The 27,538-nt window shown below is 47.9% G+C and overlaps 1 protein-coding gene across 1 annotated transcript in view; it reads right to left on the reverse strand.

Annotated features, from left to right (window-relative positions):
* The window catches only part of NAALADL1 (N-acetylated alpha-linked acidic dipeptidase like 1), a 362,700-nt gene that overhangs the window by 180,324 nt on the left and 154,838 nt on the right, over positions 1 to 27,538 (reverse strand). Inside the window, exons 8-10 of the mRNA XM_085625455.1 lie at positions 8,852 to 8,937; positions 8,144 to 8,263; positions 3,154 to 3,239 (exon numbers count right to left, since the gene is read on the reverse strand). Coding sequence (XP_085481581.1) covers positions 3,154 to 3,239; positions 8,144 to 8,263; positions 8,852 to 8,937 — 292 coding nt within the window. The remainder of the gene's footprint in view (positions 1 to 3,153; positions 3,240 to 8,143; positions 8,264 to 8,851; positions 8,938 to 27,538) is intronic.

Consider the following 27,538-nt stretch of genomic DNA (forward strand, 5'->3'; position numbering starts at 1 on the left):
GGCGCGCCTGGCTGGATATACAAGATCCAACAATGAGTTGTGCAACACTACTGCACTGCTGTCACGGAGGTCGGTGGCAATGCAGATTGACATGGGGCATTGTTGTGGGGACATGGCCAGGGCCCTTGGCCAAGTTACCACTGCTGTTGAACAGCTCCAGGATGGTGCAGGTGGCCTCAGCAATGTCACTGGAGATGAGGGGAGTGAGGGGGCATCCAGCCTGAGCAGCATGTCTGCACCAGTGAGCACTGGCAGGAGGTGTAGTACACGTCGTTCGACACCTACACTTGCACCAATGGGTGGGGATGCCGATGCAGGCGAAAGACGCCTCGGTGTGCGTAGGAGTAAGCGCTGAGCACACACATACCTCCGGACTATTAGCCACGGTGGCATAACCATGGTCAGGACATACAGAGAGACTGGTAATGAAGTCCAAATCCTTATTTGATTAGTGCCTTGGTACATGCCGTGAATGTACCCTTAAGCTACGTGTATGTTTAGACACACAACAGTCCATGTTCATGTGCAAATAAAAACTTTGCATGTAAAGAATGATCGTTTCTGTCTCATGATTACGTACTTTTGAAGTGATGTTGGGTGGCGTGTGCATGTTTCCACTGCCCCTCCGCTGAGCTTGCAGGATGCGGGTGTCGTGGGTGTACAGGGGGCTGGACATGCTGCCACTATCCTACAGCAGGTCACCGGCTGGTACTGCATCGCACCACCAGGTCTGTGCAGGATGTGGAGGCGACTCTTGAGCTATCCAAATGTCCGTTCAATCACATAACCTGTCCTGGTGTTTGCTGCGTTGTACCGCTGCTCCTGTTGGGAGCCTGGGTTCAACTATGGAGTCATGATATAGTTCCTCACGGCGTATGCACTGTCACCTACAGGGTAGTGTGGAATGTGTTTGTGTCAGGTATGCATTGCCATTACAAAATGATTTTGTGTGCATAAGTATATTGTCTGATCTAGCAGGTGTCCCTCGCCATATCCCCCCCTGAGCAGGCGTGTGTGTATGCCAATGTATTGGAAGATGTATGAATCATGGCTGCTCCCAGGATATTGCGCTACGATGTCGGTCATGATGTTATGCACATTGCACATTGCTTGGACATTGATGGAGTGATACGATTTCCGGTTACGGAAGATCTACTCATTGACTGCTGGTGGACATATGGCTCGTGGGTGCAATCTATGCAACTTGATATGAATGGAGTTTGGGTGGGTTCAATTCCCTTTGGGTTATGGGGAGGCTGATGTGGTTGTGGATCATGGCAGCCAGGAAGGATCTAAAGAAACGTGAGAGGGAGCCTTGTGATACCCCTCCCGCTACTGCCACTACCCCCTGGAAACCTCCTGATGCAAGTAGGTGCAGGCAACATTCAACCTGGACATGGGGAAGGATGGCATGGGTCCTACGTGTCTTGCGCTGCATTAGTGTTTCAAATTCAGCTATGACGTGAAGTTTCATGGCAGCGTTGATCCTGTACTAATCATATATGTCCTCATCAGTTTGTCACAACAGAGTCATCCGCAGGCAGAATATCCTCTCCTGGAATCTCCTTCTGCCCTGGCCTGTTGCATGGATCCTCATCCTCCTCACAAACACGTAGTGTGCCGCCATTTTGTCCGTCCTCTATGGACTCATTGGTCAGTTGCAATACCCCTCACCAGCTTATCAGCTGTGATGAAAAAATTAAAAAAAAATTGGTAAAATCGCAATTTGCGATTTTTGATGCATCGTTTAGCGATTAATTATTGCGATTCTTTATTTGCTCACGCTTTTAATATTTTCGCTGATAAGGATTCGCTATTTCTGGATTCCCGGTATTTGCGAGTCGGTATTTTTGCGATTATAGGTTATTTGGTTGATGCATTGGGAAACGCTACAATGCGCTCGCAAATTGCTAATCGCTAATTTTGCGACCACATTTTGGCTTGATGCAGGTGCCTGATTGTTTTTTGCGTTTGCAAAGGGGCAGATTCTGAAAATCTGCCCATTTGCGACCGCAATTTTTGCATTTGGGATGCATCATCCCAAATGCAAAAATCACTATTTAAGTAATCGCAAAATTGTCGATTACTTAAATTGAGATTGCATTTAGGGAATCACAAATTGCGATTCCCTAAATGCAATGCAACAAAAAAATAGCGATTTCGATTTTAAGAAACGCAAACTACCATCAACTTAAAGTTGATGGTAATTTGCAAAAACTATGAAAAATGCACAAAAGTGCATTTTTCAAAGTTCTATGTTGCACATGTTTGTGTGTGTGCAACATGTCTTCTAATTGCACTTTCAGGGGTGCATCAGGGTGTCCTTTTGGTACCCTTGAACCCTTGAAATTGCATGCGCAATTTGCGAGTACCTATTTAGTACTCACAAATTACGCATGCAATTCCCTTTGATTCCTATGGGCCTTTAGGAATGAATAGGAAGCCATTCCTTATTTGCGATTCGCAATTTGTGAGTCGCAAATAAGGAATGTGTAATCCTACATGCATAGCATTTTGCGATTCCCAAATAGCGAATCGGTAAAATTCGCTATTTGGGAATCGCAAAATGGGGGCTTGATGCATGTGCGCCTATATGTTTGATCTCCATTGCCTTTGAGTAAACCCTAAGAAAGGCCCTTTTTAGAATGCAAAATCCATCATACTGCAGGTCCTTAGTTTCTCGCTCATTTGACAAATATGTACAAATCAACACACGGTATTTGCCAGTGCTTAATTTGTAAAAAGAATAAGTACCGGGCCAAAAGATTTCAATGTCAGGAGTGCAGAATACCATGGCTCGATTGTCTTATATCTTCCTCATTTCTGTTTAATACACCACCCTGTCCCTGCAGCTCACTCTTCTTGTAGGCTCCTGCTTTCTCCGTTCGCCGCGGTTTTCCAGTCTTTCTCCCTGTGTCTTTTCTCTGTTATGGTCTAGGAGGTCAAAGTCTGATGGGATCAAACAAGTGTGGCCCTCGGGAATTAGTGGATCGCATCGGCAACAACGACTCAAATGAAGCACTGGTTTGCTCAAAATGTCACATTATCAGAAACAAAATTCCAGTATGTTTTGTCTTTTGCATAGGACACAATACTATTATAGTATGTAAAGCTTAGACTTTGTGAATAACAAGGCAGCAGAGCCAAACTTACCTCAGTGTACTCGGTGGAACCAATCAGGCCAAACTCTTCTGCTCCCCAGCTGCCGAATACAATAGACCTTCGTGGGCGCCATTTTCCTGTGGGGTATGATGTTAAAGGTGAAAAGCAAACACTGAAGCAAATCAACATTAACCAATTAACGTATGTCCTACATGGTTACAACTGCCAGGGTGGAATCACCCGTTCAGGTATCTTAAATTGGACACTTAGACGGACATCGAAAGTGACCCGCTAAGAATGTCCATACCCAAAAGACCTTTGGGCCCTACGGGGGGGCAAGGCTAGCTTGTTGGTGTGAAAAAGGCCGCTTTATTGGAAACAGGTGCACCTTACATAGAAACATCCCTTGGCCTGTGCCGTACAAAACTAATCCTCACTAAATATAGCCTTCCTATCTGGCCCCCCACCCCCTCCCCTAAAATAATTTCCCCTCCTGCAACAATCATAAACCAACTTACAATTCCTAACTTTCCTACCCTACCTAACTAGGTAAATTCTTATGTCCTACCCCACCGTAAACATAAATCAGTATATGTCCCCCATGACCTAGGAAAAACGCCCCAAATCCTAGCGTACCACACCAGCACCTGTTCCATCGACAAATCCCCCACAAAGCATCCCTCCCCGATGCACCTGTCCCCAAGAAAACCACCCCGGCTGCCAACCAAAAAGACACCCCCCAACACCTAAAAGAGGGGTGGGGCCCACCAGCTCGTAGGGAGGGAGGGCGGGACAAAACTAAACCAACCACCCCCAGCCGGCCGTTGTGTCACGATCCACCAAATGGTGGGTCGCCACACAAAATGGCCGGCTATATATCCCCCCAGCCCAAAAGGAGCCCAAGGAGCCCAATCAGCCCAAGGAGCCCAAAGCCCGGAAGTCCGCGCCCGTGCTCCGGATGCCCCCCCCCGGCCCAAAACCCCCCGGGAGGACGAGCCTCCCGCTGGTCGGCCGCCCTCCCAAAGCCCTATTGCCCATTTCTACTTTGCTCTCCTCGTAGCCATGCTGTAGTCTTGCACTGCGTTGCAATGCACACTCTTTTTGGGCAGGATGTAATTCAGGAGCATGCATTTTTCTATTCCAAGTAGAAAAATACCAAAAACAGCCATTGAAAATGCCCATTATTAAATAACTTTCACCAGAAGAAAATATGTGTCTGTTGGGAAAATAGCAGAACTTTAATATAGTACTTTGCAGACGATCTATACCCATGGCAGATAAAATTGTATTCAAGATTCTTTACAAATGTACTGAATTTGCACATCAGAACAACAATATAATTCTTTTATTTTCCCATATTCTTTCAAAATCTTTCATGCTTCCTGCAAGTCCATACAGTTGCAATTATCGCATTTCTTCTCTGCTGGAAATCTGTGGAATATATATTTGAGGAGTGTCCACGTGTCAACAAACTGTGAAGGGACAGTTAGAAACACATACAGGGCCAGATTAGCAAAAAGCAGTAAATCTGCACCCCAGTAACGGTCGGCATGGCTCGTGGGTGAGGGGGCATACATGCGGGGTCGTGGTGGTGGGCAGGCATGGGGGATTCGCAGGGGTGAGGGAGCGGGCATCGGGGGTCGCGGGGATGGGGCAATTAGTTGGGGGGTTGCGATTGCGGGAGGATGCACATAATGCATTAAAAAAAATGTTTACCTTGCCACTGGGTGCCACGTCTCTGCTCCTGCTCCTCTCAAGGAACAGGAAGCACAGCCAGGCCCCATTGACCAATCACAATGCTGCACTGCAGCATTGTGATTGGCAGGCACCCAGGCTCCCCTGGCCAATCACAACTCTGCAATGCAGCATTGTGATTGGTTTTGAGTGACCTGGTTCGACGCTCAACCAGGGAACGGGGGCCTGGGCATGTTCTCCACACAGCCTGTAATGCATCCTGCATGGAGAATAGGGAAAGTGCGAAATGACTGGTTTGGGCGGCCCGAGAGAGCCGACCAAACAGTCATTGCTCACTTAGGAGTGGGCAAACCACTCCTCCCTTGCCCTGCTCTGAGAGCAAAACAGCCCGCCTGCCAGCGAAGCCGCACAAACAGAAAATGATAATAACTGAAAGTTATTTTCATTTTATGTTTCTACTTCTCACACTGCTTCAAAACAGTGGGGCAACGCTCCTCCGCCATAGGGGAGGAGCCGCCACTGCTGCCCCACTGTTTTCAACCTCACCTGGGTGCAAATTCTTTACTTTTTCTAATTCACTGACATTTTCCAGGTTACTTATGAAAATCTGTCACAGTCTCAAAGTATACTCCAAGCAAGCATTTGTAAAATTCAATTTTCCTATGTAAAATTACCCACACACATATTTTTTCATATGAGAAAATCGGCAGCAGGAGTGCAAAGGCACTTGCTAAGATTTTTTTCTTCACAGGTGTTAGAGCGCAAAATTTGCTCTTTCATTTGTAGGGGTGCATTATAATCACAGGTAGTCCGCACCTACATATAATCCTTTGTTATATTAACTTAGGCCATTAGAGCGTGAACTGTAATATCATGAAAGGTGGTGTGTTAGAGATATTTTCAATGTAAACATGAAGAAATTAACGTTGAAACTATGTGTGTTTAGCTGAAAGATCAACGTGCAGAATTCGTACAAGTCGCTGACAAGTATACACACAATTGATGTGCTTAAGTAATGTATTAATTTAGAAATGATCAGTAAATAACGTCCACTTTATGAGTAATTTCATGAGGTTGTGTGCCATTTCTTATGTTGACCGAATTTTGTAGGCCTGAATAGTATTTTTTTCCTAGGAAGCTCTGGCATTAGATTTACAAGTGGATTTTAAGTACATGTTGGATTTGATCTTTCTCACGTTTCTGTTGCAGGTGGAGAATTCATCTTTGTTATCTAGAATATTGTCTTTGTTTTAGGAGTTAGGCTTTGGGAGGAGAGGATACATTGAAGGTTGATATTGATAATAAATAACTGTTGTACTTTCTCATCAGAGTAAGCAGGGCCGGACTGGAAACCGAAACCGGCCCGGGCAAACTGCTCGGGCGGCCCCCCTGTGGGGGCTGAGGGGTTGCTGCCAAGATTTTTGTAAGGGACAGTTTCTGCCGACTTTGTAACAGGGGGCCAATATTGCCGGTGTACGGTAACAAAATCTGACCCCTAGGAGTCCAAAACTGGCCCCCACCGTGGCAGCTCACTGGGAAACGCCTGGTGCCCGCTACGGCCAGTCCAGCCCTGGGAGTAAGCCTGGGAATCAAGGTCATCTCGCCAAGGCTTGGGAGCATCACTGCCATGTGAAAAACTACCTACGAGGAGGTGGCTTGATTGGATGGTGTGATGCTGCAATGCATCTTGGGATACTACCTGTAAGAGTGATTTATCGAAGTTAGGGACAGTGTCTGGGGGATTTCTGCCTTGCCTTGATAGAGAGAGCATTTTAGAACATGCTCTGTGGCTTTATGCTCCGTGATCCATCTAACGTCACAAGACTTCTTAGGAAGACTTCACGCGCTGACACCTTTATGTACCTTGCCTTGGGAAATGCTAAGTGGGGATGTCACGCTAGTTTTAGTGTAGGGACAGATTAATGCTTTATATCCACGAACTTCCAATGAAGAGGAATCTTAACATCTGTGCTGTTATTTTCTGTATTCTGGTCCTCAAGCCTATTATTCTGACACTGCACTGCGTTAACTTTACCCTTAGGTTTGGCTTTGTATTAGTTCCAATTTATTTCTACACCCTCATCTTAAGGTGCTTTTATCTCCAACTTTTCTTGGCTTTGTAATAAACAAACTAAACTTAATTGGGAGTCTGTGATTCTTTGGAGTGATAGTTCATTGGAACTGTAATGATTGATTGGCTAGTGATTTCTCTACCCTCCACATTTTCATACTGAAAAAAGAGTCATCAACCGGGGGTTTCAGAGCAGACCTAGAACGTGGAACCTGGGTCCTTCACAGGTAAAAAGCTTTTCCGTGCAGACGATTCATTTGCTCTACACCCTACCAATTTGAAGGTGTGCTTTTCCAAAGCAGTATGCTGTAAATTAATTTACTCCTACTCTTGACTTGAGTTAATCTCAACCTTTTTGGAAGGAGTCACAGAAGAGATTGTGAATACCCAAACAGGTAAATTTGTGAGTGTTCCCAAACTTACAGGCAGGACTGAACTAGCCCAATTGAACGTAGGAAATAGCCAACTAGATTGACGCTCAGTGGGTTGTTTTTAGGGGTGAATTAAAAGAGGGCTCACCATGTATCCAACCTGAAAAACATAACTGATGGGAGCCATACAAATTCCTTTAAAAATATAGATAATGTGCCACTCTAAATCCTACTGAAGATGGACTTACTCAACCGCTACACTCATTTTGTTCAGTATGAGGTTGGAATGAGCACGTTAATCAGGGCTGAATGTATCTCCCATTCCACCACTGATAAGAGGGCATTCTCATCATTGAACACCTCCTCTCGCCCAAGCCCAGTACCTTCCTTCCACCTCCCCCACAATCCAGCTAGCTCGTTGTAAGTAAATCCATAACAAGTGCATAACAAATGTTTATACATTCGAAAAGTAGTTTTACACTCCTAAAAGTTACTCATATGTGAAAGTCTGGCATAGGTTAAGTAGCTTTGAGAATTGGGCCATAGTATTCTTTGAATAAAATCGCAAAATAATTACAAAACACAATATATGCAGCTCCTCAAGTGGAGTATCTGGTAATCAACCAGTCACAAAGGGACTATAATATTTATTAAATAAAATATATTTTTTTCTGTACTCATCTATAGAAATAATCATGAAATGAATGCAGAATGTGTTTTACTTTTTTAGCTGCGTTTCCATGGGTGTTGGGAATTAAATAACCAGGAACTGGGCTTAATACAAAATACTAACAGGAGAATCTTCATTATGGTATGTAGAAGCAACTACTCTTTCAAAATGGCAAACCAGATGCACAATTTATACACCTACAGCTATATCGCATAGTCAATAGCAGATCCTCACCTTCCCTCAGCTTTTTCCCCAGCACCCTGGTGATTTCCAGCATGACAGCAGTGCCACTGCTGGGGTCGATGGCGCCATGGACCCAGCTATCTCTGTGATTGCCGTACATGACGTAGCGGTCTGAAAAAAAGGATTTCAATCAAGATAGACAAGCAGGTCTTCAAAAAACTGTCTTGTGGGGAAACTGATGGCGCACTGAAATAATTCAATAGTCTGTCATCCAAATACAGAGTATTATTTTTTATTGTTCGGAACATTACAAACATTATATCACATAGCAGTATTTTTTCTAGGAAGGAGTGAATGTATTTTCCTTTTCTAATGCCCCATGTTGCAGTAATTGGTCCAAACATGTGAAAACAAATACAAAAGGAAGTGGTGACGGCTGTAAATTCGTAGTAAGACAAGTTAGCAAGTTAAGTACCTATTTTGAGAGCCCTGTGTAACCAACAGATTCCCTTAGGACTTATGTTAATAGTACACTAATTATGAGGTTGATAAAATGAGTCATATTGAGTTGAACATTGATAACCCTTCGATTTACTGCATTATCACTGGGCGAAACTGTGATAATAAGTTTAAAGGTTTCTGACAACAATAAATAAGTCATTCTGTTTTGAGGAAGCTATACAATCTTGACATTGTTTCCTAAAATTTCTTATCTAGCTCCAGAATATGCAGTTAAGGAGAAAGGAGAAACACACTCACCGGGCTCGACACTTCCGCGGATCATGCCCATCACATTAGCCGACTTTCGGATCTCTCTGTAGTTGTAGACGCTCACCTGGACATCACTGTAAGAAAGATGGTGAGAGACGAGAAAATGTAGACAAAGCATACTATCTGCCTATCGAGTGGAAAAGGCAGAGTGACACATTAGTGGAGAATTCATTATTTTTCGTCAATTTATATGACTCCTATTCTAAGGTTTATAAATTAAACGAGGTGGGAAAAAAACAGGAAAATGGAAGAAATTAGAGAAAATGTCAATGGAAGCGATTAAAAAAATAGTGGCTAAATTCAGGAAGCAAAGGTCCAGGTAAGTCAAATTTTTTAAAAGAAACATTATGGGACTAGCATGAGGAACATTACCATCAATTCAAAGGTTCAAACAGAGCATGACGAGTAACCTGGGGACTCCGAGTTAATTTTCAACTATGGGGTACAAGATTGGGCATCAAGGGCTGCGCACATAAGAGATTGGCCAAACAGTACAGTATAGTTGGCATGCCACTGAAGGTAAATACAGCAGAGGAGCTGAGGCTGGGAACTGGCAGAGGAAATAAGGTGGTATGCTGAAAGCAGTGTAATGGAAGAATACACAGCAGAATGCTGGCGTTGTTTTGTGTAAAAGATTCTGACCAGCTCAACCTTAAGATGACTGAGATGATAGTTGTTAGAAGGTGGTTCTGACCATCTGAGCCGCCTGGATTTTTTGCTTTTTGAACACCTAATTGTTGAGCTTTTACTGAGGGAGAGCCTCATAAGTTGGGAATCTCCCACAGGGAACTCATGATGAAAGATACTGCATGTGGATTTTAGCGGTGTCCCCCTGCTGAGAGTAGGTCGCTGCGCTGAAGCCAGAATAAGGGGCACCGGGATGGTTACATGCAGACACGTGTGTACATGTGTGTGCACACGTGTAGGGACTGCGTAGGGGAGATTCCTAGACAGCATGCGCAGCCCAGGAGTAGGTACAGATTGGATGGTGTGGCAGGAATTATGCAGAGCTGGGTGGTGTCATGGAATAGGCTATATACAATGGGAAGAAACATGTAAGGGAAAGTCAGTGTGCTTTACTGGTTTCACTGAAGGACAACTCCATTATTCTCCTATGAGGATGGGGATCACTTGGGATAGTTTCACTTGCCTTGGGCATACAAATTGCAGACACGCACTAAAGTCCTCTGTAACTTAGGTGAGAAGAAGTATTCTGCTGAATTTAATACCACATATGTACTGCTTATGGGTCATCCAGAAATGCCATATTACTGTGACAGCTCATAACCAGAGCCTGGCTGGGGCTGACCCTGCCAGGCTGGATTAATGACCTTCCTCCCCAAGCTGCAGCCTCAGAGACTTGGCCCTTCACGGCAAGCATTCCAAGGGTGAAGGTCTCCTCTCCAAAAGGGAGAGAAGGTTGGCAGAGATACCTGTTATCAATCAGCAGCTGTCACCTTGTGCCAGGCACCAAGCTGCTCGGGAGAGAAGGCAGCAAGGGGGAAAGGGGCTTTTCAGAGACCATGTGGCATGACACCCCTGGATGACATTATTTTGAACTAACTCAGAGGCCTGGGCAGGAAGGAGGGAGCAGGGGCAGAGGGGTGATGTGTCGCTGCTTGATAGGGCAAGCAGAGACTTCCTGCCAGCCCCCTCCAAATTCTTTTAAGAGAGCTTGCACAGGAAGAGGAGCTCTCTCTGGGGTGTGGTCTGCTGAGGAAGACTGGTGCTGGAGCCTGGCGCCATGGGTAGTTGGAAGGAAGAACCCCCTGACTGTCCAAGGATCCAGAATTGCGCCAGGAGGGGAGTCCAGGACCAATGAGCAGAAGCCTGGGCCTCTGCGCAAGGAGAGAAGAGGCCCAGAAGGAGAACCAGGTGAAAGACTGGCGCAGGGATCCAGAAAAGATGACTCTCTGCTGAATTCACCCTCCTTGAGACCAGGAAAGTGAGGGAAAGTGCTCCCAGTGGGTGGGGCATGCCACCAGGAGCAAGAAGAGGCAAAAATGGTGAAGATCGGTCCCCTGGGGGTTGAGATATGCCCCCCAGAAGGTAGACGACCTTTGACCTCTAGCCTGACCGACGACGAAGCGCGTGGGGCTCTGCCGCTGGTCTTAAATGGGCCCCCGGGGTGGGTCAGGTCCTGGGGGCTGCCCCCACATGAAGCAAAGTCGGAAAGCGCTGTCGTGCTCCCCGTGAAGTGGCCCAAACGGGGTGCCAGGAGCCCACCCTATCCCCCATTGACAAGTGAGGGTGGGTAGCGCCATCGCGCCCCCCCGCCAAGATGTCTTTGGGGTCCGGGATCCTAATTCCTGGCCCGACGCCCAGAAGGGAAGCCGGGGAGTACCGTCGCCCTCCCCGTGAAGACTATCCAGGGGGAGGGGCCCAGGATCCCCAACTCCGGGCCCCAGTGTGTCCAATGTGAGGAAGCCAAGTCGGGGAGTGCCGTCATGCTCCCCGTGAAAATGGCCCATGGGGGGTCCAGGATCCCCAACTTCCGGCCCCCATGTGGTGTTGGAGGAGGGGGGAGTGCCGTTGCACTCCCCCGAAGACCCGCTGAAGGAGAGGCCACCTCCGTGTCTGCCTGCCGGAGCGGGCAGGACAAAATGGACAATCCGGCTCCTGCGGCCGCACACAAGGGTGAGGGCCAGAAGGGGAGCCGGCGGGAGCCACCGGTGGGTGGGCTCCCCAGGAGGCTCTCCAACACTTAGAAACGAAGAGGTGCAAGGGACCCGGGTGGGACCGGGCCCCCAGAAAACAGCCAGAGCAGCCGGGGGTGGGCTCCCCGAGCTGCTGTAACTCACCTGGGGGTCCGGGTGGGACCAGGCCCGCCACCGAGGTCTGGACACGGCGAGAGGCCGTCAGCAGCGCATCACGGCTCTCCCTGGAGCAGCGGGGGAACGGCTGCTACAATATGCATGACCAAGGAGCGCTTTGCCCCATAATGTCGTGCTGGCCCGGACTGGCCTGCAAGGAAAAGAAGATGGTTCTTTGTGTGTGGTGACCCCAGGAGGAAGAGGTCACCGCCAAGTGAGTGCCAAGGAGCAGGGGGAGCTGCAGGAGCAACGCAGTCTCCTCCAGCACGAAGATGTAAAGTCCCTCCCTAAGTTTCTGAGGGACTTGGAAGAAACAACCCCTCAAGGGCTCAGCCATCAGCATCCCGGGGCTGGAACTTTTGTTTTACAGCTGGGGGTGTGTTAGGGACTGCCTCGAGTATGGAGGGCTGTGCTGGGGATGTCTGGAGAAAGGCATCCCCTCATCCCCTGGAGATGAAGAGGTGCAATTGCATGAGAAGTGCATTTATCCAGGTTATTTCTATTTGAGGGACTGAAAGACACGTGTGTAATGGTAAGCACATGTGTAATGTGAATTCATACGCAAAGTGAGGTTATGTTGCTGGACATTACTGCTAGGGTGTCTGGCTGTATATGCTTAATCCTGTGATTTTAACTGTGATGCCTTTTAGGGACTTTAATTGCAATGCATTTGAACTGTTATCAACTATGATAAGTTATGGCTGTGGGACACTGAATAACTTAACTGACAGCGCTCAGAAAACGGATGACAAAGGGCATTAATGTTTTAAGTTTGGTCGTTTAGTATTGCTCAACTTCTGCCACTTACTGCTGCCTTCGTGTGGGGACTTCAAGCCTCAAGAGACCCTGCTGCTGCGCCAGGAGGTGCTGACGCCTGTTTCCTGCACCCGGAGAAGTTTAAAATCAACCGCGGCTCCCGCATCGCGGGATCCTCCTGCCACTTACTGCTGCCTTCGTGTGGGGACTTCAAGCCCCAAGAGACCCTGCTGCCGCACCAGGAGGCGCCGACGCCTGTTTCCCGCACCCGGAGGCGTTTAAAATCAACCACAGCTCCCGCAACGCGGGAGCCTCCTGCCCCTTACTGCTGCCTTCGTGTGGGCACTTCAAGCCCCAAGAGACCCTGCTAGCCACGCCAGGAGGCGCCGACGCCAGGAGGCGCCGACGCCTGTTTCCCACGCCCGGAGGCGTTTAAAATCAATCACGGCTCGCTGAACGAGCGCGGGCACGACCGGGCAAAGCCCGGGCCAAGAGTGGGCCCGTCTGAGCCCATCAGAGACAGGAAGAGGCAGGGCTGGGCCATTCCCCTGTGATTTTCTACATCTTTGCTACTAGAACAAGGTACTTACGTGTTTTGGGGCAGTTTACGGGCCTTCAATTTTGAGTAACAGCTAGCCGACAAGCATGAATAAACGTAAGTTCACTCGGGGGGGTTGTGGGGACACTGGACGCCTTTTTGACAAGAGCCGAGTCAGTTCTGACTCATCAGATCCAGCTCACTGAAAAAAGACTTTCACTGGATACCTTTGCGGCTCAGAAACGGTCATCGATGGGAGGCATAGTTATGGCTAAATCCCCCGAGGGTGCCCAGCATTCTGTGGATCATCTGCATCATACCATCCCTGGCCCCAGTAAAAATGGGGATTTAATCGGCTCCCCTGACTCCCCGTTAGGGGCATCGGAGGCGATCACACTTGTGCAGGTCGATCCCATTATTACTGCTGTAGACAGTGCAGGGGTTAATGAGCCCGACCTGTCACACATTTTGGTCGAACATTCACTGTCCCGTACTACGGGACACAACGCAATTACATCTGGCGTGTGCAGTGAGGAGGTCATCACCCAATCCAAAAGGCTTGCCAGAGAAAGAACGAATAATCTCTCAAAATCCTCAACTGCTGGTAATGGAGAACCACCTGCGAAATGCCCAAGGGGAGGAGCTACACACAAGCAAAAACAAAAACCTAGATTAAAATCTCAAGCAGCTAGGCCCCCTGACAAACACGCTCCAGAACTGAATAAAGGATTGGCCGTGAATCAGACTCACAATAGTGGTAGCAATGATAATCACACCGGTGCAGAGTTTGGGGATGACCCTGACCAATGGGAGCGATTGGAGACTCTGATAACTGCTCTTCTGGGGCCCACTGTATGCAGACTCAGCTCAATTGAAGAAAAACTGCTTTCATTTGGGAACCTAGGGAGCACTGCAATAAACCAAGGGGCATGTAGGTGTGCATGTGTGGCTCGGGGGAACCTGTGACTCTAGCCCCATTACCTGTAAACGTGAATGAGGGGAGAAAAAATGGGGATATTGAGCAGGCCACCAGGAGAAATGTCACGTGCACTAGAGTCCCACAGGTACATGCGGAAGTAATTAGACCCAATGTTACCACTGTTGCCAGGGGGGTGAGGGAATCAATGACGGGGTCCACAGGCAATCCCTCAACATGTCTAACAGACAATGCAAGGTCAGAAATGGGGGCAAGGGGAGACAATGCGCGGCTACAACCAACAGAGATGTCCTCCTTATGTGCGCCGAGTACACCAGGCCTTCCAGTTTTAGACCTTCCGCCAGAATCTTGCCCATATACAGTTGTTTTAACTGGTGTACCAGCACACATAAGCCAAAAGGAGGAACCCGCGACACAACTGATTAACAAGGTGGCACATTGGATGTGTAGGAATGCGCGGTTCAATATTAGAGACCATAGACATATCTTGATGGCGAGGAGGGTGTCCTGGTTCGGCAGATATAGGAAAGCCTTCCCAGGGGACTGTGTGCTAGTGACACTTAGGCATCCCGATCTTGTGCGCAAGACCCTTTTCCAGAGTAATAGGTCTAATCAAGCTGAGATAGACTCATGTGTTAAAGTGCTACCGTTGGGCTTTTTCTATAGACCCTCGCCCTTCCCGAATCAACATCATAGAGAGGTATGCCGACAAGAGGGTGCATTTGGAAGGGCCAATGCACCATTGCAAAATAATGCTTTTGCACCACTTAGAGACCTCAATGACCTAAATGATATTGATTGACTAGGTCCATCGAGGGAAGGTGACCGAATCGTTGGTACTCCCGTAACTAACTCAGATCGAGGGAGAAGAGGAAAAGTGACTACTGCAGGGACAGTGGAAGGTGACACCATTTATGGTCTATAGGCTGTAAACGTCCATGCGGACAGTGGCTCAAACACAAATGTTCCCATGTCAAATAGTATCCAGGCAACTGATAGCATAGTGAGGCCAAATAGGAGAGAAATTAAAATCCTCTCATGGAACATAGCAGGCCTATCTACTAAATTTAAGGATGCAGAATGGCTACTTTATATATGGGATTTCCAGATTATCTGTCTGCAAGAAACATGGGAACCTGTCAATAATAACTTTTATCTGGAGGGATATAAAACCTTCTTTTGACCGGCGCGAAAGGCAACGTCAGGGAGAGCTATGGGAGGGTTGGTTATTTATGTCGACGACGTCTGTTTCCCGCACCCGGAGGCGTTTAAAGTCAACCACAGCTCCCGCATTGTGGGAGCCTCCTGCCACCGACTGCTGCCTTCGTGTGGGCACTTCAAGCCCCAAGAGACCCTGCTAGCTGCGCCAGGAGGCGCCGACGCCTGTTTCCCGCGCCCGGAGGCGTTTAAAATCAATCGCGGCTCCCGCATCGGGGGACGCGCGCGGGAACGACCAGGCAAAGCCAGGGCCAAGAGCGGGCCCGTCTGAGCCCATCAGAGACAGGAAGAGGCAGGGCTGGGCCATTCCCCTGTGATTTTCTACATCAACGCGAACAACAAGGAGGATCTTTGCTACTAGAACAAGGTACTTACGTGTTTTAGGGCAGTTTATGGGCCTTCAATTTTGAGTAACAGCTAGCCGACAAGCATGAATAAACGTAAGTTCACTCGGCGGGGGGGTTGTGGGGACACTGGGCGCCTTTTTGACAAGAGCTGAGTCGGTTCTGCCTCATCAGATTCAGCTCACTGAAAAAAGACTTTAACTGGATACCTTTGCGGCTCAGAAACGGTCATCGATGGGAGGCATAGTTATGGCTAAATCCCCCGAGGGTGCCCAGTATTCTGTGGATCATCTGCATCATACCATCCCTGGCGCCAGTAAAAATGGGGATTTAATCGCCCCCCCCCTGACTCCTCGTTAGGGGCATCAGAGGCGATCACACTCGTGCAGGTCGATCCCATTATTACTGCTGTAGACAGTGCAGGGGTTAATGAGCCCGACCTGTCACACATTTTGGTCGAACATTCACTGTCCCGTACTACGGGACACAACGCAATTACATCTGGCGTGTGCCGTGAGGAGGTCATCACCCAATCCAAAAGGGTTGCCAGAGAAAGAACGAATAATCTCTCAAAATCCTCAACTGCTGGTAATGGAGAACCACCTGCGAAATGCCCAAGGGGAGGAGCTACACACAAGCAAAAACAAAAACCTAGATTAAAATCTCAACCAGCTAGGCCCCCTGACAAACACGCTCCAGAAGTGAATAAAGGATTGGCTGTGAATCAGACTCACAATAGTGGTAGCAATGATAATCACACCGGTGCAGAGTTTGGGGATGACCCTGACCAATGGGAGCGATTGGAGACTCTGATAACTGCTCTTCTGGGGCCCATTGTATGCAGACTCAGCTCAATTGAAGAAAAACTGCTTTCATTTGGGAACCTAGGGAGCACTGCAATAAACCAAGAGGCATGTAGGTGTGCATGTGTGGCTCGGGGGGAACCTGTGACTCTGGCCCCATTACCTGTAAACGTGAATGAGGGGAGAAAAAATGGGGATGATGAGCAGGCCACCGGGAGAAATGTCACGTGCACTAGAGTCCCACAGGTACATGCGGAAGTAATTAGACCCAATGTTACCACTGTTGCCAGGGGGGTGAGGGAATCAATGACGGGGTCCACAGGCAATCCCTCAACATGTCTAACAGACAATGTAAGGTCAGAAATGGGGGCAAGGGGAGACAATGCACGGCTACAACCAACAGAGATGTCCTCCTTATGTGCGCCGAGTACACCAGGCCTTCCAGTTTTAGACCTACCACCAGAATCTTGCCCATATACAGTTGTTTTAACTGGTGTACCAGCACACATAAGCCAAAAGGAGGAACCCGCGACACAACTGATTAACAAGGTGGCACATCGGATGTGTAGGAATGCGCAGTTCAATATTAGAGACCATAGACATATCTTGATGGCGAGGAGGGTGTCCTGGTTCAGCAGATATAGGAAAGCCTTCCCAGGGGGACTGTGTGCTAGTGACACTTAGGCATCCCTGTAGAAGCCACGTTCTGTGGTGATACCAAATGTAGCAAATTTGTAGGCCCTGTTAAGTTAGCGTGGCAAACTCTGTGCACTAGCATTATTTTGCTATAAAGAAATAGCTTCAGTAACGCAAGGCTTGCTCATAAACAGATACGTGGCAAGAGAAGATGCTCGCTTCAGCACGTACACTTGCATATCACATTTCTCAATATGTCTTTGGACATCTCTATTATGTTGCAATCATTAACTGGAAAAGCACCAGACTTATATCTTGCATTATAGGGGAAAGTCCCAGAAGCAGGCTTGGGTCACGCAGCCAGCAACAGTACCTTTCGGTCCTTAAATGGTATGCAACCATTTAGGCCCTTGTTAATTGGTCAAACGAACTATGCTTAATTTGTGCACGTATGGTATGATGCTACATCCTTTGTGGTTTGGGCCTATAAAAACTGTCAAGCATGTCACCTCTTTGGGCACTCAGTGACTATTCTGATGCCCCCGTGCTGCACGTTATTCCGTTGTTGGTTCTTCCAATAAACGCTCTTATCTCACCCTTGACTGAGAACTGTTGGTGTGGATTCATTTCTTGCTTTTATTTCAGATTCCACATTTGGTGGAGAATGCAGCTTCCAGACCATTTACGATTTCACGGACTGGCGGCCTGGACTCCAGCTTCCATTAGGGTTCGGAGACCTGAGGTTCGAGGACCTTTCAATTTGTCTTCCTCTCTCCTCCGCCTCCCTTGGAGCGCTGGGGGACTGTCTGCCGGTAAGTTGAATTCGCTTTGCCTCTGGCCCCCAGCTCCTTCTTCTTATCCTCTCTTTCTCTCATGTCAAGGGTTGTTTGCTTCTGCCCTGGCGGCATCTCTAGGGTCTGTTTCTCCGACTTATGGGACACTGACATGGCTATTATTACGCCTATACTTATCACTTTCTTCTGTTTTCTTTTTGTGGCCCTCGTGATTTATGTTACAGTTTGCCATCATTCCCGTGAAGACTGCGCTCCTGTTTAATGTCTGCTCGTCCGTGGACGCAGCTGACAGGCTCTCTCTTTTAGTCCCGCGCGTAGCTCTTGACCTCTGCCACTGCTGCTGCTCTCTGCCAGAATCCTTTACATGTGCATCTTTGCCCTCTAACACAGTTTCTGGTCCGGATTCCCTCCCCACCTGGCCGGTGACAGCGCCCTTCTGCATGTTCCCAGCCCGCAGTGACTCCCCGGTGCCCGGCAGCACCTGGCTGACGGTGCCTAACGGAGGGCGACCTACTGCAACCCCTGCCTTGCTCGCAGAAAGTCCCCGGCCGATGGGGGTGGACGACCTTCACGGATATTTCCCGTTGACTGCGACAGAGGTCGGTACGCTTTGCCAGACTCAACACACGCCGGTAAGTGTTCTTTGGGAGTAGGGTATACTCCAGTTTCCACGGTCCCTCACACATTGGTAGGGACGGCATGATCAGACTATTCGCCCAATGCTGGTAGAACTGCGATGCACATACGGTTGCCAAGTGTCTCCTGCAAGAACTGATCCCACGCTTTGGAATACCTGCCCTTCTGAGCTCCGACAATGGCCCAGCATTTATTTCCCATGTCATAGGGGGAATATGTAAGGGAATTGGGGTAACACAAAAACTCCACTGCGCATATCACCCCCCTGCTGCAGGCGCGGTGGAAAGAAAGAATGGGGTGTTGAAAAATAAAATTGGGAAAATATGTGCATCCACAGAACTTTCATGGGTGGATGCACTACCTCTGGCTCTGCTAGCAATGAGGAGCACACCAGATAGAGTAACGAAATTGAGCCCCCATGAGATACTTTTTGGCCGCCCCATGAACATTGCAGGCCACATGTCCACGGCCCCGCTCTCAGTTACAGATTATCTACTTTTATGTTATTGCAAGAAATTAACAGAGACTTTACGTTATCTTCACCGCCAGGTTCTGCAGGCTCTTCCAGAGGCGACAACTCCACCGCCACATGACCTGCAGCCTGGCGACTGGATCTGGATAAAGGCCCACACCCGACGGCACTGACTCCAGCCTAGGTGGAAGGGACCTCACCAGATCATCCTCCGCACAGCAACAGCAGTGAAGTGCAAAGGACTGACCTCCTGGATCCACAGCTCCCACACCAAAAAGGCAGACGGACCGGACGGACAAGACAGCGAGACACAGGATCTACCAGCAACTCCTGCGACATCCGAGGCACCCCGCAGGTACCACCTCCGATCCACCACGCAAGACAAGGCCAACGGGAAGTAAGGGGCAGGCACCTGCTCGGGGCAGGCTAGGCCTCCAACGGACAACGGAAACTACAAGAGACACTGCGCACAACGAACCCAGGCCCCTGGGTATCATCATTTAAAAAAAAAAAAAAACTGTGGTGCCAGCTACTTTTCAAAGGGAGTGTCACATGTCATTTGCTAGTAACCTCTGACAGTGGCACACCAAGGCACCAACGTTCCTTCCAAATGGTTGACTGGTGTCTGCACCAATGAGCATGTAGGAGGTGCAGAGCCCGCTAGTTAGAGTTGCAGAGGAGGCTCCAAAAGGCATTGTACGCCTACGCTTACCATAGTCGACAGCTACTACCAATGACAGCGAACAGGTCGGGAAGGCTTCGAGCTGTACAAGTGAGAGTTGAAGAGTCGCGACTAACAATTCACATCAGCTTGTTGTGCCCTGGACTAGGTGCAATTGGGGTACTGCAACTGACTGTACCAAACCCTCCCCTTTTGAGCGGGCTGAGAGAGCTAATTTGGCAAAACATCTCGTTCCCCACTCTTGGAATACAAGCGACAACACAAGATATTGAAAACACCCGCCTCGACATATTGGACTGCATAATATTGGCCGCTGAAGACATAGGATTAGACATTATCAGAGACAGTGTTTAAAAATGGAAAACAAAGGCACCATGCAAAGAAGAAAGAGACACGAAAGAATATGGCCGTCAGTGGTCGCAGCAGTATTGACACCAGTACCAGCAATTATAGTGACGGCATTAATAATAGTATTTGCAAATGAACGTGAAATACCGTTCCTTAACGGCCGGCAAGGAGAGGAGGGTGGTAACAATGTGACTAAGGATGCCGAATTATTTGAGTTTGAAAATGAAATGATTCTGGGAAAGGTTGGCAATAAAGAAGACGGGGACGGGGTACTGTGGGATGAGTACAATGGAAACCAGTATGTGGAAATGGTAAAGATGTATGTACACATAATGAATATATCTGGATGTTACGTCTGTACGCACCTACCAACTAACACAGAAAATAGTATGAGCTACAACGTGTTACCAGTATCCAAATACATGGGGTGTATTTTAATGAGAGATCTGCTCCGCAAACAACACAATATGTCAGTATCCGTTGCACCACCAGCAGACAGCAGAAAGACAACAAAGCAGGGTAGGAAAACACCCGAGAGAAAGAAAGGGCCCTGCATGAATATAGTACATACCACAAGGGATACGGAAATGTTAGCAACAATAGAGGAGGTTGAAAAAACTGAAGGGTGGAAGAGAGGGACAGGGTGGAACAACTTGGGGACAATGAAAGAGGGAAAATTGAAGGTACCAAGGTTCAAGATAGACAAACTACAACGTGCCCCTTCCTGTATTGTAAATAACAAAGTAATGCTGATAACAAGACAACCCAAATTGCCCCCGGAGGGAAAGAGCTGCACAATACAAACACTACTGAAGAAAGATGCATGGAAAGACTGCGTCGCATTCGGATGCACGATAGTAGAAATGACACAAGGGGACAAGGTTCTGCTAGATTGTGAAGACAGGATAAACAAAATTAAGGGAATAGAAGCAACGGACACAGAAGAGGAGGCGGCGGGACAAATATTTGTGGGTAGCAGTAACTGCACACACACAACATGGCTGTCAAGAATTAGGCATAAGAAAGGGGGTTTATCACCGGGATTAGTGGGGTATAAGGGGTTTTTTTCATGTGTGGCCAGTGGGCTTACTTCTACCTACCACCAGGATGGTACGGTAGCTGCTCTCTCGCCTCCATCATACCAAAGATGACCCATTTCTCCGACGTAGGCCAGATCGCACTCCAAGGCGCATTGCCAAAAAGGGTCAGAAGGACGCCAGAATGGTTGGACCATGTAATGACAGCTGTAGGGGCAATGGTCCCAGGTGCAGGGCTTATCTACACCACCGAAAGAATACATCAGCTAGCACGCATGATTGAGGATTTAGCTGAGAGCACGGCGGTAGGAATGGGAAACATTACGGAAGAACTCACAGCCATGAGGGCAGTAGTGATGCAGAATAGAGTTGCGTTAGACATCATTCTGGCAAAAGAGGGTGGAGTGTGCCACGTCATCAAACAAACATGCTGTTCATATATACCTGACAACAGCCGCAATCTAGATGATGCTATACACCGCATTATAGACATTAGGGATGAGGCACGCGGCATACACACCGGGAGCATGTGGGAAAAGGTGATGGTGTGGCTGGCAGGCTGGGGTTCATGGATACTGGAAGCAGGCATAATTATAATAGCATTACTGATTACCCTGTGTGTGATGTGCAACATTTGCCCAGCATGCTGCACGGCCCTGGTGTCCCGTTTTGCGCATCATGGGCACTACAGCAGGTGGCGTGCGCAACATGGACATGACACAAAGAATAATACAGAAGCAGATGAAGAAGGAGAGGAGCTGGGGGTAATAGCATAGGGGATGGTGATTTGGTATCAGATGGGGCAATGTAGAAGCCACGTTCTGTGGTGATACCAAATGCAGCAAATTTGTAGGCCCTGTTAAGGTAGCATGGCAAACTCTGTGCACTAGCATTATTTTGCTATAAAGAAATAGCTTCAGTAACGCAAGGCTTGCTCATAAACAGATACGTGGCAAGAGAAGATGCTCGCTTCAGCACGTACACTTGCATATCACATTTCTCAATATGTCTTTGGACATCTCTATTATGTTGCAATCATTAACTGGAAAAGCACCAGACTTATATCTTGCATTATAGGGGAAAGTCCCAGAAGCAGGCTTGGGTCACGCAGCCAGCAACAGTACCTTTCGGTCCTTAAATGGTATGCAACCATTTAGGCCCTTGTTAATTGGTCAAACGAACTATGCTTAATTTGTGAACGTATGGTATGATGCTACATCCTTTGTGGTTTGGGCCTATAAAAACTGTCAAGCACGTCACCTCTTTGGGCACTCAGTGACTATTCTGATGCCCCCGTGCTGCACGTTATTCTGTTGTTGGTTCTTCCAATAAACGCTCTTATCTCACCCTTGACTGAGAACTGTTGGTGTGGATTCATTTCTTGCTTTTATTTCAGATTCTTGTACGCAAGACCCTTTTCCAGAGTAATAGGTCTAATCAAGCTGAGATAGACTCATGTGTTAAAGTGCTACCGTTGGGCTTTTTCTATAGACCCTCGCCCTTCCCGAATCGACATCATAGAGAGGTATGCCAACAAGAGGGTGCATTTGGATGGGCCAATGCACCATTGCAAAATAATGCTTTTGCACCACTTAGAGACCTCAATGACCTAAATGATATTGATTGACTAGGTCCATCAAGGGAAGGTGACAGAATCGTTGGTACTCCCGTAACTAACTCAGATCGAGGGAGAAGGGGAAAAGTGACTACCGCAGGGACAGTGGAAGGTGACATCATTTATGGTCTATAGGCTGTAAACGCCCATGCAGACAGTGGCTCAAACACAAATGTTCCCATGTCAAATAGTATCCAGGCAACTGATAGCATAGTGAGGCCAAATAGGAGAGAAATTAAAATCCTCTCATGGAACATAGCAGGCCTATCTACTAAATTTAAGGATGCAGAATGGCTACTTTATATATGGGATTTCCAGATTATCTGTCTGCAAGAAACATGGGAACCTGTCAATAATAACTTTTATCTGGAAGGATATAAAACCTTCTTTTGACCGGTGCGAAAGGCAACGTCAGGGAGAGCTATGGGAGGGTTGGTTATTTATGTCGACGACGCCTGTTTCCCGCGCCCGGAGGCGTTTAAAATCAACCACAGCTCCTGCATCGTGGGAGCCTCCTGCCACTTACTGCTGCCTTCGTGTGGGGACTTAAAGCCCCAAGAGACCCTGCTAGCCGCGCCAGGAGGCGCCGACGCCTGTTTCCCGCCCCCGGAGGCGCTTAAAATCAATCGCGGCTCCCACATCGCGGGACGCGCGCGGGAACGGCCGGGCAAAGCCAGGGCCAAGAGCGGGCCCGTCTGAGCCCATCAGAGACAGGAAGAGGCAGGGCTGGGCCATTCCCCTGTGATTTTCTACATCAATGCGAACACCAAGGGGTATCTTTGCTACTAGAACAAGGTACTTACGTGTTTTAGGGCAGTTTATGGGCCTTCAATTTTGAGTAACAGCTAGCCGACAAGCATGAATAAACGTAAGTTCGCTCGGGGGCGGTTGTGGGGACACTGGACGCATTTTTGACAAGAGCCGAGTCAGTTCTGACTCATCAGATTCAGCTCACTGAAAAAAGACTTTCACTGGATACCTTTGCGGCTCAGAAACGGTCACCGATGGGAGGCATAGTTATGGCTAAATCCCCCGAGGGTGCCCAGTATTCTGTGGATCATCTGCATCATACCATCCCTGGCCCCAGTAAAAATGGGGATTTAATCGGCCCCCCTGACTTCTCGTTAGGGGCATCAGAGGCGATCACACTCGTGCAGGTCGATCCCATTATTACTGCTGTAGACAGTGCAGGGGTTAATGAGCCCGACCTGTCACACATTTTGGTCGAACATTCACTGTCCCGTACTACGGGACACAACGCAATTACATCTGGCGTGTGCCGTGAGGAGGTCATCACCCAATCCAAAAGGGTTGCCAGAGAAACAACGAATAATCTCTCAAAATCCTCAACTGCTGGTAATGGAGAACCACCTGCGAAATGCCCAAGGGGAGGAGCTACACACAAGCAAAAACAAAAACCTAGATTAAAATCTCAAGCAGCTAGGCCCCCTGACAAACACGCTCCAGAAGTGAATAAAGGATTGGCTGTGAATCAGACTCACAATAGTGGTAGCAATGATAATCACACTGGTGCGGAGTTTGGGGATGACCCTGACCAATGGGAGCGATTGGAGACTCTGATAACTGCTCTCCTGGGGCCCATTGTATGCAGACTCTGCTCAATTGAAGAAAAACTGCTTTCATTTGGGAACCTAGGGAGCACTGCAATAAACCAAGGGGCATGTAGGTGTGCATGTGTGGCTCGGGGGGAACCTGTTACTCTGTCCCCATTACCTGTAAACGTGAATGAGGGGAGAAAAAATGGGGATATTAAGCAGGCCACCGGGAGAAATGTCACGTGCACTAGAGTCCCACAGGTACATGCAGAAGTAATTAGACCCAATGTTACCACTGTTGCCAGGGGGGTGAGGGAATCAATAACGGGGTCCACAGGCAATCCCTCAACATGTCTAAAAGACAATGCAAGGTCAGAAAGGGGGGCAAGGGGAGACAATGCGCGGCTACAACCAACAGAGATGTCCTCCTTATATGCGCAGAGTACACCAGGCCTTCCAGTTTTAGACCTACCGCCAGAATCTTGCCCATATACAGTTGTTTTAACTGGTGTACCAGCACACATAAGCCAAAAGGAGGAACCCGCGACACAACTGATTAACAAGGTGGCACATTGGATGTGTAGGAATGCGGGGTTCAATATTAGAGACCATAGACCTATCTTGATGGCGAGGAGGGTGTCCTGGTTCGGCAGATATAGGAAAGCCTTCCCAGGGGACTGTGTGATAGTGACACTTAGGCATCCCGATCTCATGCGCAAGACCCTTTTCCAGAGTAATAGGCCTAATCAAGCTGAGATAGACTCATGTGTTAAACTGCTCCCGTTGGGCTTTTTCTATAGACCCTCGCCCTTCCCGAATCAACATCATAGAGAGGTATGCCGACAAGAGGGATAGGCTAATGCACCATTGCAAAATAATGCTTTTGCACCACTTAGAGACCTCAATGACCTAAATGATATTGATTGACTAGGTCCATCGAGGGAAGGTGACAGAATCGTTGGTACTCCCGTAACTAACTCAGAACGAGGGAGAAGGGGAAAAGTGACTACCGCAGGTACAGTGGAAGGTGACACCATTTATGGTCTATAGGCTGTAAACGCCCATGCGGACAGTGGCTCAAACACGAATGTTCCCATGTCAAATAGTATCCAGGCAACTGATAGCATAGTAAGGCCAAATGGGAGAGAAATTAAAATCCTCTCATGGAACATAGCAGGCCTATCTACTAAATTTAAGGATGCAGAATGGCTACTTTATATATGGGATTTCCAGATTATCTGTCTGTAAGAAAAATGGGAACCTGTCAATAATAACTTTTATCAGGAGGGATATAAAACCTTCTTTTGCCCGGCGCGACAGGCAACGTCAGGGAGAGCTATGGGAGGGTTGGTTATTTATGTCGATCTCACATTACAGGGTAGATAGACAGATTTGGCCTGGGACTCACTAAAGGTTACAGGTTATTTTTTAAAATTTTTTATAACTCAACGTCACATGGTCAGGGTCTCGCAAGCCTGCATGATTTGGATAATAGACTCACACAGGAGCGAGGGCAGAAGGGGCTTCAGTTAGTCTTAGCAGGTGATTTTAACTGGCATCTGTGCCCAAATTTAAGAGCATTTTGTGGGGGTTGGTCATACTGTATGTTTGAGGATGGCCCTCACTTGGACCACACACAGGAGGGTAGGGAGTTATGCGGTTTATTAAACACGCACGCGTTAACGCGCACGATGGACATGATCAATGACCAACAGGACAAATTGGTTCACCCTACATTCAAAGGCAGAGGATGTGCTTCTTTTATTGATTATATTTTTGTCTCTACCTCACTTAGAAATTGTGTGTCCAGGTTTAGTATCAGTCACAGTGCTTTTAGCAGCCATAACACCCTCGACTTATCCTTGGTGGATGTCTGCCACCGCTATGATCCGCCTGGAATGGGAGGGGGGGAGGCTAGGGCTACGGCCCGGGGTAGGAGGCTGCGCTGGACACAGGTCTTCGAGGAGGCCTTTTATAAATCACTTCTAAAAGAAGGCGAACATCTCATTTTAAGGTGTTTAAACCTTGAAGTGGAAGGAGCAGGCTTAGTTGAGGCTTTCAAACAGGTTGCCCAAATAGTTGATACCCTGCTGAGAGCCCCTGTGCCTAGTGTCAAAAGAGATAATCAGAGATGGTTTGACCCACATTGCTCCCGTGCTCTTAGAGAGTTGAAAGATGCCTTAAAGACCTCCCCAAGAGACAGGGATTGGGTCTCTGCTTGCCGAAAAAATTATAAGTTAGCTGTCAAGAGACGTAAATGGCAACTACAAAAGCAAGCTTGAGATGACCTGACAGAGGCAATAACACTTAAAGACCCCACCGATTTTTGGAGAGCCATAAATAATTCTTGTTTTCAAAATTCGAACAAACCTGGGCTGAGTAATAACATCCTGCGGGAGCAATGGTATGAGCACTTTCAAGGGCTGTATAATTACAATCCAAGTGCGGATCAACTTCAGGTGTGTAATGGGGAACAGGGTATATCTCCACTGAGATTCTCATTGAGCGAGGTCAAAACGGGAATTGAGGGTCTAACTAGGAAAAAGGCGCCTGGCCCAGATGGGATCCCACCTGACCTTTTTATAAATAATGTGGATCTCTGGGCTCCAATCCTGACTAGGATGATTAATGCAGCACTGGATACAGTAATGTTAGAATCCTGGTCCACAGCCACGATTGTCCCCATTTTTAAAAAGGATAATAAGGATAATCCACAATGTTACCGCCCGATTTCTCTCATTGATGTGTCAGCGAAGGTACTAAGGCGGGTGGTTTTAAGTAGGCTGATGGACTGGGCTGATGAGCATCAAGTTATAACTGATGTTCAATTTGGTTTTAGGCCAGGGAAATCTACCACCGACCAATGCCTCAACCTGTACCTTATTTCAGCCAAATACACAGTAGTCAGTCCAGGGACGATGTATTTGGCATTTATGGACCTAACTGCTGCTTTCGACAGAGTCAATAGAGGGAAACTGTGGTCACAAATGGGCGGGCTTGGCGTCGATCCCGGGCTTATTAACATCTTAAAAACTTTGCATATGAATACCACTGCTACGGTCAGATACAGTCCGGATGGAAATAATACAGAACCCTTTACGTGCTCTAGTGGTGTCAGACAGGGCTGCATATTAGCTCCCTTTCTGTTTACGCTATATATAAATGGTCTTGATAGCGCACTAAGCACTTTCCAGGCAGACACCCCAAGGATAGGTACCCGTGGAATTCCACTTCTGCTTTATGCAGACAACGCGGTACTCCTTGCACGCACCCCCAAAAGTTTGCAGATCCTGTGCCGAACTATGGCCAAATGTAACAGATCAATAATGAACTTTGCACAGAGGCTAGGACGGTGGTCCCCAGAGCAGATCCTGAAATTGTACAGCTCCAGGTGTTGTGCCAAAGTGCTGTATGGCAGCGAGGTGTGGGGATTGATTGAGGCGAATCAATTACAAATAGAGGAAAACAAGTATTTCAGGCGCCTGCTAAA

The sequence above is a fragment of the Triturus cristatus genome, chromosome 9 (genome assembly GCF_964204655.1).
Source record: "Triturus cristatus chromosome 9, aTriCri1.1, whole genome shotgun sequence".
NCBI lineage: Eukaryota > Metazoa > Chordata > Amphibia > Caudata > Salamandridae > Triturus > Triturus cristatus.